General features: G+C 38.5%; 1 protein-coding gene and 2 non-coding genes across 5 annotated transcripts; 1 reads left to right on the forward strand and 2 right to left on the reverse strand.

Moving 5' to 3' along the window:
• Nucleotides 1-507: 507 nt before the first annotated feature.
• On the reverse strand, nt 508-8003 carry rangap1b (Ran GTPase activating protein 1b). Of its 3 annotated transcripts, none has more exons than XM_072667203.1 (16): nt 7917-8003; nt 7087-7219; nt 6844-6971; nt 6672-6731; nt 6394-6573; nt 6167-6301; nt 5923-6081; nt 5103-5216; nt 4092-4191; nt 3782-3866; nt 2904-3084; nt 2688-2789; nt 2452-2554; nt 2238-2326; nt 1989-2107; nt 508-1622 (listed from the first exon to the last, which is right to left on the reverse strand). In XM_072667203.1, the coding sequence occupies exons 2-16, from the start codon at nt 7193-7195 to the stop codon at nt 1544-1546; spliced, it is 1743 nt and encodes a 580-aa protein (XP_072523304.1). In that variant the 5' UTR covers nt 7196-7219; nt 7917-8003; the 3' UTR covers nt 508-1543. The 3 variants fall into 3 exon arrangements, with proteins under 3 accessions (XP_072523304.1, XP_072523305.1, XP_072523306.1); XM_072667204.1 differs by lacking the exon at nt 7917-8003 and adding an exon at nt 7347-7440; XM_072667205.1 differs by lacking the exons at nt 508-1622; nt 2238-2326 and having other exon boundaries at nt 2062-2107.
• Nucleotides 8004-8751: 748 nt separating this feature from the next.
• trnar-ccu (transfer RNA arginine (anticodon CCU)) lies at nt 8752-8824 on the forward strand. The gene has a single exon. It is a non-coding gene; the product is annotated as a tRNA-Arg (tRNA).
• Nucleotides 8825-11167: 2343 nt separating this feature from the next.
• trnal-uag (transfer RNA leucine (anticodon UAG)) lies at nt 11168-11249 on the reverse strand. Its single transcript has one exon. It is a non-coding gene; the product is annotated as a tRNA-Leu (tRNA).
• Between the last annotated feature and the right edge of the window lie 688 nt (nt 11250-11937).

Here is an 11937-nt window from a genome sequence, read left to right on the forward strand (position 1 = left end):
TCTGTATCTAAAAGGAGAGGTTATTTCTAAAACAATAAGGCACTCTGTCAGCTAAAACCTTACATAGTCATTTTTGTCTTTTTTTTTTTTAACAATAATGTGAATCTGTCTTTTATTCCCTACATTGTGTCTGAATTTCCGAATTGAATGGACCAATAGAAACACTCCAAATGAAATCTTTTCATACTGACTTCCATTGAAAGTTTAGAACTTTTCTAAAATTAAGACATTTTTGCATGACAGTTTATCGAACTGACAAATCTGGACATAAAAAAGAAGCTATTTTCTGTCTCTTATTGCTTTAGAATTAATTACTGTAGAACACTGAACCGTCATGCGTATGTAAATCTCACTCAAATAACAAATTTCACTGCAAACAAATATGGATTACTGTGGTATTCAGTATGTGATCATTTAATTCTGACCTAGAAGTCCACACATTTCAATCTATAGCTTTTCATAATCAACAGACTTGATAACACCGTAATATGAAATTAAGACAATCTCTTCACAAAAATAATTGCTTTATTTCAAATACAATGGAATGCACTGAATACAACTGTACAGCTGAGAGTATTGTACATAACCTGCACACAATACTTTTTATTGTTCCCTTTTACCAGCTGTTCCCTGAACAGTTCAACTACTTAAAAAACAAAACAAAAAAAACCCTACCAATACTTCATACTTGATTTGACATTCTCAAATATATCAGTGTGTAAAGGTTCAGAGTGCTACACTGTAATTACCATCAGACAGTAGCTTATGTTCACAAGCTAAAACACGACACTTCAGCATTAATCACGTTCAATCTATTGCTTTTTTTTCGTTTTAATGTTTTGTGTAAAAAAGAAAGATATGTTATAAATTAGATGCATGAGATGATAATAGTTGTTATCCGTCCCTTGTCCTTGCATGTGTTCACCTTTGCTCTATAAAAAAAAAAAAACCTGATTCAGTCTGGCATGAAACAAATGACATACATTTGTGCGTATAGGCAACCCTAAGTTTAGCCAGACAAAAATATTTGAAATGGAGAGTTTTTTTTAAGGCAGTTTTGTTTTTGGTCAGTTTTACTGAGTTTTACTTAGAATACAGAAGGATAATTCTCCATTTCATGAGTTTCATACATTGTTTTCCTCTTTAAAATGTTGTAACCATTTCAATCATCACAAAGTGCCAATCAACCCAACCCCAATCAAAAACTTAAATAAAGTCTGGCTTCCTACAACACTTATGCCAGATCTGAACATCTGAAAACTTTGTAATGCACAAAAGAACCAAGCTACCTTTTGGCTTAAATTAGTTGTGTACTTATGAGGCACTACATTTGTACAGGTCAAACCTTAATGACCTTTACATTACAGCAAAGACTCAACTAATATTCCCTATAAGACCTAACTGACGGTTAAGGAGATCACTGACAATTAAAGATTGAATCCTGAGTCCTTTAAAAAAGAAAAAGGAAAACAAAACATTCAGGTTCTGTACTTGGCTGACGTTTTTGACCCATATAAGGCATTGTCAGTGACTACGCAAAGTACTAAGCAGCGATTTTCTTCTCCAGTGTGGTTATGAGGGAATCTCTAGCATTGGAACAAGTCTCTAAGACTTTGCCATTCCTAAAAGACAAAACAGACAAAAATCCAAAAGGTTAATCCAGATAGTCAAAGCAGAGTGAAGAGAAATAAGTCTCACTTTTAAACTCAATTTGAAAGCAGCAAGAGAGAAGAAACAAATTAATAATTTACTAACTGCAACAGACTGACAGTGTTGGGAATATAAGGAGTAAAGAAAAGAATTGAAGTTTAAAAAGTACCATGGCTATCCTTTAAGGTTGTGGCAGAAAACACTAATTTTACCTGAATTACTTACCACAAACAATTCATGTTACATTTTACCCTGGCCTAAGTTGTGCCCTGCTCTGTCCTACCACTACTACTCCTCCCAGTAGCTCTAAAATAATAATAATAAAAAAGTGCACTTACCGAGACAAAAAGATTTCCAGAACATCAGCCTGGTCCACAGAAAAGTAGTCCTGTTCGACACAATGCTCCAGAACAATGAGGTGACCAGGCAAGACACACGTCTTCATTTTCTTTTCACCCTGACAAAGGAGCAGGTACAACAGGCAAAACATGAGGTAATGTGAAACATTGCTCACATCAAAATGTAACCTGAAGGAATGAGTCACTGCGACAAACATGAAAGATAAGTCACACTAATAAAAGTGGTACCTTTAAAAGCCCCAGGTTCACCATCAGTGAGGACATAAAAATGTAAGTCTGAAAGTGAGGATTGGAAAAGGCTTTCCTCAACAGAGTATCTGTATAATACAAGAGGGGAGCGGGGTGTCATTGATTACATGATTAATGAAGGAAAGGAACAAAAAAACAAAAATATTAAACTAGAGGAAAAGAAAATATTTAGAGTAAAGCACCGCGCTCATACCAGTAGTTTCTAATACAACTTGCTTCACTTCTGCCACTTCCTCATACACTGAACAGATCTGAAGAAAAAACTCAGCAATTTTGGCAGCATCTGAAAAATCAAGCTGATATGTCGAGGAACATAAATGTTAACAAAAAGCCTGATCACAAAAAAAAAATCATAATCATAATAATTAAAGTGGCCTGAAAACATAAAATGTAACAGATCTGACAAGCTGGCCCAGCGATTCACTATACCTGCTGCTCAATGAGCTGTGTCCTCTTGGCTCCAAGGTTAAGCAATTTCTCTGATGTTGGCGAATGAAAGAAGGATAAGAGATCAGGATTGCAGAGGGTCATCTGTGGAAAAAGAACACTGTAGTATTTTATTTTCTCAGCTTTCAAGGTTATCAGAAATCTGTGAAATGGTGAGCCATATCCCCATCTGTGCATTAGGCAGTCAGTGTATCCTACCTTTGCTGGGCTTCCTTCACCTCTGCCATTTTCTTTTGTCCCATTTACATAGTTCTGCTGCTCCTGCTCCTGCTCCTGCTCCTCCTCCTCCTCCTCCTCATCATCATCATCATCATCCTCCTCCTCCTCCTCCTCCTCCTCCTCAGCATCATCTTCCTCATCTGGTTCCCCTTCATCATCACTGTAAACAATAAAAAAAAAGGCCTACATTAGACAAAGTTCAATGTAAAAGGAGCTAGACAGATTGTTACTGGAAAACTTGACACTGTCCATTTCACTCACATTTTGGGTTTTGGCTAAAAGTGTACAAACGGAACAGTGTTATCAGACAACTTCCTCTGACTTAAATGACATCTGGACTACTGCCTGACTAACACTAACTTTCATCTCTGCAATATGTTCCAATTAAGCTATTAATGCTATTGATGTGTTCAGTGATCAGAGTTGGGTTTGATTAAAAAAAACAAAATTATATGTAAATGTATAAATATTTATTAGACCATTGCAGTATGAACACAGATTAGTGAAATGATTCTGATACTTGCATCCCATCTTTGCTAGGTTCTGCTGTGACTCTCCCCCTGTTCGTGTCTAGCAGTTCAGGGAGAGGGGATTCTTTCAGTAAGCAGCTAAAATCAGGGTTACATTTGAGGATTCTAAATGTATTTTGTGGACCAGATCAGAACCTTTATCAGGCTAATTCTGGCTCGCAGGTATGTTTGCATCCCACGTGAGCCATTCTAAGGGGAAAACAAATGTGTGGAAATACTTGACAAGCCTGTATCATCATCAAGAAGCTTTCACATTCTCCTCATGTTTTTAGTCTCCCGAGTTAAATTCAGAGTGTTAGAAGAGTGAACACAAAAAAATATGTATACCTGAGTGAGCCAAGCACATCTGCCCTGTCCACACTTTCCAAGGCCTCTCTGAGAGCTTCACAGCCATCCTCTCCTAGACAGTTTCCTGTCCAGAAACATCAAGTTCACATTACAACTGTTACAATTCTCAAACAACTCTCCGTCAATCAGTGCTTGAAACTTTAAGATTGATTCTCTTCAAGTCATGTTTACAGATTATATGGTGGTTACAGTGGTGTGCTGTATGTTTTCATGCAAGTCAGTCATTTTTTACAATATTTTAATCCAGTTGGTTGAGAGTTTGTAAATGCCATAATTTCTAAAAGGTTACCATTCAGGTCCAGCTTCTCTAGGTCAGCTTTGTTCCGAACTGCCCTAGCAACTACCAAAGCTGCAGCTTCTGAAATTTCACCAAAAGACAGATTCAGCTCCTACAAATCAGAAACAGGCAAGCAGTTTGTGGGTTGTATACACAAGTGAGTGAAACCCATTAACACAATAATACATAGACAGCATAAAAGAGACACACTGTCTCCATACACACAATGATGAAACAGGTCTCGGACATCTTCCTGGGCCAGAGAATAAAAGTAGGTTTTATTTTCAATTTAGTTTTAAAACAAGCTTGATTGGATGATTGTTTTAAAGATTTTGATCTCTGCAGTATGTTTCTGACTGTAAATGTGTTATATAACACAATGTATGTAATACCTAAAAAATAAACATTAACAAAAGTAGACAGAACGTGACTAGTCACAGTACAACTCCTGATGTTTGTTAGAAAACAGGTTTTTGACTCCAGTCACTGTATGGATTTGTTCGGTTTCAACAGCAGCTCACCTGATTTACTTTAATGAAGGACTGATTAGATAAATGAGGTACTGTAAATATGGGCTTCCTAAAGGAGAGTTTTAGAAAAGGCTTTCAGATTTAGGAAATGTTACATTTTTTCCTGCACAGAAACCTGTAAGAAATGGCACTAGATTTTAGTTTATAAACATGTGTTCTTATGCATTCCTGTGCAAGAATGTAATAAATACAAAATCCTCCTGTAAATATCAACTTTGATTGCTGTAATGTTTTTCATTCAAATAATATGATTCACAACTTTGGACTGATTTATAATTAAACAAAAAAAAAAAACCTAATAACCACCCAGAAAACTAATTTAAGTATTGCACACAAGTCAGAATATGAATACCCTTTCTCATGCATCTACTGACAACCTTTCATCTTAAGACACGATAAATATCACCCTTAAGGCATTTAGTGTGCAGGTTTAATTGCAGCATTTATTCACATAAATACAAAGAAGATTGTATTAAAACACTAACATACTGACCTTGATAACAGTCAATCCATCCCTTAGGGCTGCTGCTATGGCAATGGCACCTTCAGAACGTACCAGACAGTCACCAAAATTAATAACCCGAATGCTGCGCAGGTGCCTGAGGGCCTGAAAACAGAGCAGAGTATGCAACTAAACTACTGCTTTATTACAATAATCCTGTTGAGGTACACTATGAATATTACGTTTCATAACACAACCAAGCATTTACAATAAAATCTATTTGGCCTGTTTATTTCCTGCAAACCAAAAAGTTTACTACAAGTTTTTTCACTCATTATTTCCCCAAGATAAAAAAAGGTAATAAACATTTAATAACTTTACTTACAATTGTTTAATAAGAGCATCATGAAACCTTACATGATTTATTTTTAAATCCCAATCACTAATTAGGACCCCATTTATCACACAATGCTACCTGCAGCTGGGAGAATGAAGTTATGGTAGAGCCATCCTACCATCCTACCTTATTTTGCCACACCCACTTTCAAGAGTTTGCTTCTTATCATTTTTTATCAAGGGGTTGTATTGTACAGTAGCTCACCTGTTCTTACAGAGGTAACTAGCTTCCCAACACAACATATTCAAAGAAGAAGACCTGAGCCATTTTAACTGAGCTTTTCATTATCATTTGGGTTATAATGTACATATGGATACGCTGCAACATATAAGTTCTATATAAAAAAAATACATTGTCTCTCCCACCGTTTAATGGAAAAGAAGGTGGAAAGAACACTATGCCACAGTTCTAAGGTCATCATGGCAGCACTAATTCAATAAAACTTGATTACTTGACCATATGTAGACAGCACACCTGGGCCATGGCAAGCGCTCCTCTCTTTGTGAAGGTATTGTCATTGAGGTTGAGGACGCAGAGGTTGGGATTGTGCTGCATTGCAGTCGCCAAAGCTGTGATCCCAGGATGATTGATCCCATTCTGTGGCATGTGGACCTCCTCAAGACTACCAATCATCTGTACAAAAGAATGATATCCCTTCAAAATGAATGTGAAACACAAATAGAAAATAATAAAAAGAAAAAAATAGAGGTTTCGTTGCCTGAAATGCATGGGCAAGAGCAGTGGCACCATCATTCTCCAAACGATTGCGTCCCGCAATGAAAACTTTCAGCTTCAGAGGTGAGCCCAAAGCACTTGACTGCTTGTAGCACTCTGTCAATGCAGAAGCCAGGATCTACAAAAATAATAATAAAACTTCCATCGTTAATGCCTGAAGGGTAAGCCTTGAATGTTCAAACATTCCCAGCATCAGTTACCACTACTTACAATTCCACCTCCAATGCCCATGCCACAATTGTTGAGCCTGAGTTCCTGTAGGGTATGGCACACAGGGCTCTTCAGGAGGGCTTCAATGCCCTTTACACCATCTGGACCAAAAGCATTGTCACTCAAATCCAGTTCAGTAAGCTTGGTCCCTGAGATTATCAATGCATTTCCCAGTGATTTCTAAAAGAGGTTAGAATTAGGTTTTAGGTTCTGTTGTGTGTTAAAATGCACATTTTAAAACATGCATAACTTCCATTGTTGACCGCGGACTGACTCACCAATGCAGGAGGAATTTCAGAACGAAGGCGACCTGTGAACATGTCACTCCAGTGACATCTCTTACAAGAAAAAAAGAAAAACACACCCACAAACAAATGTCAGTTTTTGTTCCAAAGCAAAAACAGATGCAAGAAAAAACAAGGACACCTAAAATTAGGAAAATCAAGGTACCTGAAGCTCCTTTTGTGACTCAAGAGCTTTTGCTATGGCGTATGCTGCTTCTACCCCAAAAGTATTTCCTTCCAGTCTCAATGCCTTCAGACCCTTGAACTGTTCTATCTCTCGAACTATCTTTTCCACTGCAACAGAGAGAGACACACTCAATTATTCCAATATGCCTGAATTTATGGGATCATCCACTGGATCCATTTAAATATCATTCACTTAAATGTTACAATCTGAACATTTTCATACCTGATTGTTTGTCATCCAGCTTCTGGCCTTGACCCTTGTAGCTTAGTTCTTCCCCAACATGAGTTTTGGCCAGCGCCTCTGTAAGCTGAGCAATATCTTCAGACGCCATTCGAGTTCCCTTTAACTGAACTGCCTGGACAGAAAAAAGGAAAACAGTCGGTTTAGTGTGTCTACTGTCTGCACGTATTCATGAGCTAGCATTTTAAGACAACTCAAAAGGTAGCTAGCACTAAAATATCCAGAAATCCTAAAGCACAGACCGACAACGGTGAGCTCGTTCCTTGGCTAGCGTTAGTTAACCACACTAAACAAAGACGTCTGATCTGGCTAGACAAGTGTACTCTAGTCTTTAACCTAATAGGCCCTTAAACAGAAACTACTCATACCACCACTCAGTACATCACATAGTGTTTTAAACCGATTTTAAAGAGCTAGATTTTTTATAGCTAGTTTTATTATAAGCGTATTATTGCTTAGCTAAGCCTAGCTAAGTTAGGGCGGTTAGCTAGCACTAGCTACCTCACGCTAGTCACGATGTTCGATATATAGGAATGGTGGCGATCACGGTTCTTAGCAAATCTATGGGTTTTTATGTTAGCAGTAATCTAGGTGTCGATTTAGTTTCAATTAAAGTAAAATGAACGTTATCAGCTAACATTCATAATTGTAACGACTGAAATTAGCTAGAACTAGCGCTAGGAAGCGCACGCTTGCTAATTGGACTTGGCGCGCAAAGCCAGCACTCACCCTAAAATACACCAAACCTTCATAATATTCAAACTATTCGTTTAAACATTTCAGACCCTACCAACCAGAGATTTAACATGTACCTTGTTAAACTTTACGCCCTTCACAGCTTAAACGTCAAGCCGACTAACTCAACTTTCACCCGTCACTAACTTCTCAACACAACATGAGACGCATGGAGGCAGACATGGACTGGGTGCCGGTTCCTGGTTTCTTCATAATAAAAGTCACGTTAACTTAGAAAAACAAAGCAGGACAGGACCGCAAACGACAACAGAGGACACGATGCGTGCTTGGATTCATACTACTACGAATAAAAACAAAAAACAAACAAATAAAAAAGTAGAACTATGAAAAATATTTAAAATCCGGAATCAAATAATCTAGCTATTAACTATGTAACGAATGTTAGTCAATCCCAGTGTGAAAGCTATGAAACTCACCACATTGATGAACACCAGAATCACGTTTACAGCACCTCCAACTACTGTTAGGCACATCTCCATGTCCACTTTTTTAATTAGCTAGCTAGCTATATGAATTCCAGTTTAAATGTGAGACAGCATGACAGTAAAAAATAAAAAAAACATTTAGCTAGCTGGCTAATATTTTACACTGAACTGAAGTAACTGTACACTGAGAGCGCTAATGTTATTATTTTTTGTTTAAGCTATCTAGGTAGCGCTGGACACCAAATGATGCTTGTGTAAAGCCCACGGTAAGTCACTGAGACTGACGACTTGCTAGCTAGCTACCTCCTTAACGTTATTCAATTAATTAGCTAAAAGCTCTCTCTGTAGACTCATGTCAGTTAAACTACGTGTTCTTAACCAACGCCGTACTTTTGTGTGAGCGATGTGAAATACCTCTACACGCGTTATCATGTAGACGATTAGTTGGACCTGCAGCTTCCACCTCGCCCCAGTGGCCTAATGGATAAGGCACTGGCCTCCTAAGCCAGGGATTGTGGGTTCGAGTCCCATCTGGGGTGCTGTATATTTTCTTGTTAAGCTACTGAAGAAAACGCAATTAATGTTGCAATATAGTAGACATCATATGCACCCTTTTGATTAACCCTTTGTTGCACAAGCTATGCAAACCCCTTAATATGTTCAAATATCTATTACAACAATCCTTTATTTTTGTTATCTTCTTGCTTTCTTCTTTTCTTACAACAATACTAAACTCTGGAGGCGTTCCTCAAAAATAATATATCGGACAATAAAGTTTACTTTTTAAAGTATTTTGCATTTTTGTATTTCTGAGCTTTAAAAGACATCTTTGGGCAGTGGGGGGATTCAAACCAAACCCCCTAAGAGACTGGAGCAGTGTTCTGGAGCAGAATTGCAGTGTTGCCAGATTGGATGACTGGTTGTAACATAAGCTTCCTTGTAAATGAAAAAACTTTGAGTGAAGTATTTGATGCGAAAATCCACAAACATGCTGAAATATAGTAAACTATGGAGGCATTCCTTAAAAAGAATGTCTCAGACAATAAAATTTTATGTTGAAAACATTGTTTGTGCATTTTTGTGTCTCTGAGTTAAAAAAAACTGCTTTTGGCAGCAGTGGGATTCGAACCCACTCCCCCGAAGAGACTGGAGCCTTAAACCAGCGCCTTAGACCGCTCGGCCACACTACCTTCTACAGTTGCAGTTGCTGCTTCCTTTGTTTTGCAAGGTTTTATCATCTTAAAAACAATCAGAATATGCAGAAACAAAAGCATGCACTCTCTCCCATGAAAAAGATCCCTTTCATGCTAGCTATGAAACTCGGAAACAGACAATAATCATTCGGTAACACAGGAAAGTGCAAAGCAATGGCAGCTGAAAGACATCATTAAGCATATTCCAGCATGAGACCAATCTGAGATGGGGTTGTTGCAAAAGCTTGCCTGACAGTGGTGGGATTTGAACCCACGCCTCAACAGAGACTGGAGCCTAAATCCAGCGCCTTAGACCACTCAGCCACACTACATCTCACAATAACCTCCTTTGTCTGCTTTGGAAAAATGAAGGCTACAGTGTTTTGACAAACAAACAGAAAATTGCGTGCAATTGCAGTGTTCCCAGATTGGTTGTCTGGTTGTAACATAAGCTTCCTTGTAAATGTTGTCATGAAAAAACTTTGAGTGAAGTATTTGATCAGAAAATCCACAAACATGCTGAAATATAGTAAACTATGAAGGAATTCCTTAAAAAGAATGTCTCAGACAATAAAATGTTCTGTTGAAAACATTGTTTGTGCATTTTTGTGTCTCTGAGTAAAAAAAAAAACTGCTTTTGGCAGCATTGGGATTCGAACCCACACCCCTGAAGAGACAGAAGCCTTAATCCAGCGCCTTAGACCGCTCGGCCACGCTACCTTCTGCAGTAGCAGTTGCTGCTTCCTTTGTTTTGCAAGGTTTTATCATCTTAAAAAACAATCAGAATATGCAGAAACAAAAGCATGCACTCTCTCCCATGAAAAAGATCCCTTTCATGCTAGCTAAGAAACTCTGAAACAGACAATGACCATTCGGTAACACAGGAAAGCGCAAAGCAATGGCTGCTGAAAGACAGCATTAAGCATATTCCAGCATGGGACCAATCTGAGATGGGGTTGTTGCAAAAGCTTGACTGGCAGCGGTGGGATTTGAACCCACGCCTCAACAGAGACTGGAGCCTAAATCTAGGGCCTTAGACCACTCGGCCATACTACCTCTTACAATAACCTCCTTTGTCTGCTTTGGAAAAATGAAGGCTACAGTGTTTTGACAAACAAACAGAAAATTGTGTGCAATTGCAGTGTTCCCAGATTGGTTGTCTGGTTGTAACATAAGCTTCCTTGTTAATGTTGTCATGAAAAAACTTTGAGTGAAGTATTTGATGCGAAAATCCACAAACATGCTGAAATATAGTAAACTATGGAGGCATTCCTTAAAAAGAATGTCTCAGACAATACAATTTTCTGTTGAAAACATTGTTTTTGCAGTTTTGTGTCTCTGAGCTAAAAAAAAATGCTTTTGGCAGCAGTGGGATTAAAACCCACGCCCCCGAAGAGACTGGAGCCTTAATACAGCGCCTTAGACCGCTCGGCCACGCTACCTTCTGCAGTTGCGGCTTCCTTTGTTTTGCAAGGTTTTATCATCTTAAAAACAATCAGAATATGCAGAAACAAAAGCATGCACTCTCTCCCATGAAAAAGATCCCTTTCATGCTAGCTATGAAACTCTGAAACAGACAATGACCATTCGGTAACACAGGAAAGCGCAAAGCAATAGCAGCTGAAAGACAGCATTAAGCATATTCCAATATGGGACCAATCTGAGATGGGGTTGTTGCAAAAGCTTCACTGGCAGTGGTGGGATTTGAACCCACGCCTCAACAGAGACTGGAGCCTAAATCCAGCGCCTTAGACCACTCGGCCACACTACCTCTCTCAACAACCTCCTTTGTCTGCTTTGGAAAAATGAAGGCTATAGTGTTTTGACAAACAAACAGAATATTGTGTGCAATTGCAGTGTTCCCAGATTGGTTGTCTGGTTGTAACATAAGCTTCCTTGTAAATGTTGTCATGAAAAAACTTTGAGTGAAGTATTTGATCAGAAAATCCACAAACATGCTGAAATATAGTAAACTATGGAGGCATTCCTTAAAAAGAATGTCTCAGACAATAAAATTTTCTGTTGAAAACATTGTTTTTGCAGTTTTGTGTCTCTGAGCTAAAAAAAACTGCTTTTGGCAGCAGTGGGATTCGAACCCACACCCCCGAAGAGACTGGAGCCTTACTCCAGCGCCTTAGACCGCTCAGCCACGCTACTTTCTGCAGTTGCAGTTTCTGCTTCCTTTGTTTTGCAAGGTTTTATCATCTTAAAAACAATCAGAATATGCAGAAACAAAAGCATGCACTCTCTCCCATGAAAAAGATCCCTTTCATGCTAGCTATGAAACTCTGAAACAGACAATGACCATTCGGTAACACAGGAAAGCGCAAAGCAATGGCAGCTGAAAGACAGCATTAAGCATATTCCAGCATGGGACCAATCTGAGATGGGGTTGTTGCAAAAGCTTGACTGGCAGTGGTGGGATTTGAACCCACGCCTCAACAGAGACGGGAGCCTAA

Source organism: Salminus brasiliensis, chromosome 22 (assembly GCF_030463535.1).
Source record: "Salminus brasiliensis chromosome 22, fSalBra1.hap2, whole genome shotgun sequence".
Lineage (NCBI taxonomy): Eukaryota > Metazoa > Chordata > Actinopteri > Characiformes > Bryconidae > Salminus > Salminus brasiliensis.

Coding starts and splice junctions, on each gene's coding strand:
- rangap1b (XM_072667203.1), bottom strand. CDS start 7,195: ATGGCGTCTGAAGATATTGCTCAGCTTACAGAGGCGCTGGCCAAAACT. Junction 3,085..3,781: donor GATGTGCTTGGCTCACTCAG/GTATACATATTT, acceptor TATTGTTTACAG/TGATGATGAAGGGGAACCAG. Junction 2,108..2,237: donor TGAACCTGGGGCTTTTAAAG/GTACCACTTTTA, acceptor CTCCTTTGTCAG/GGTGAAAAGAAAATGAAGAC.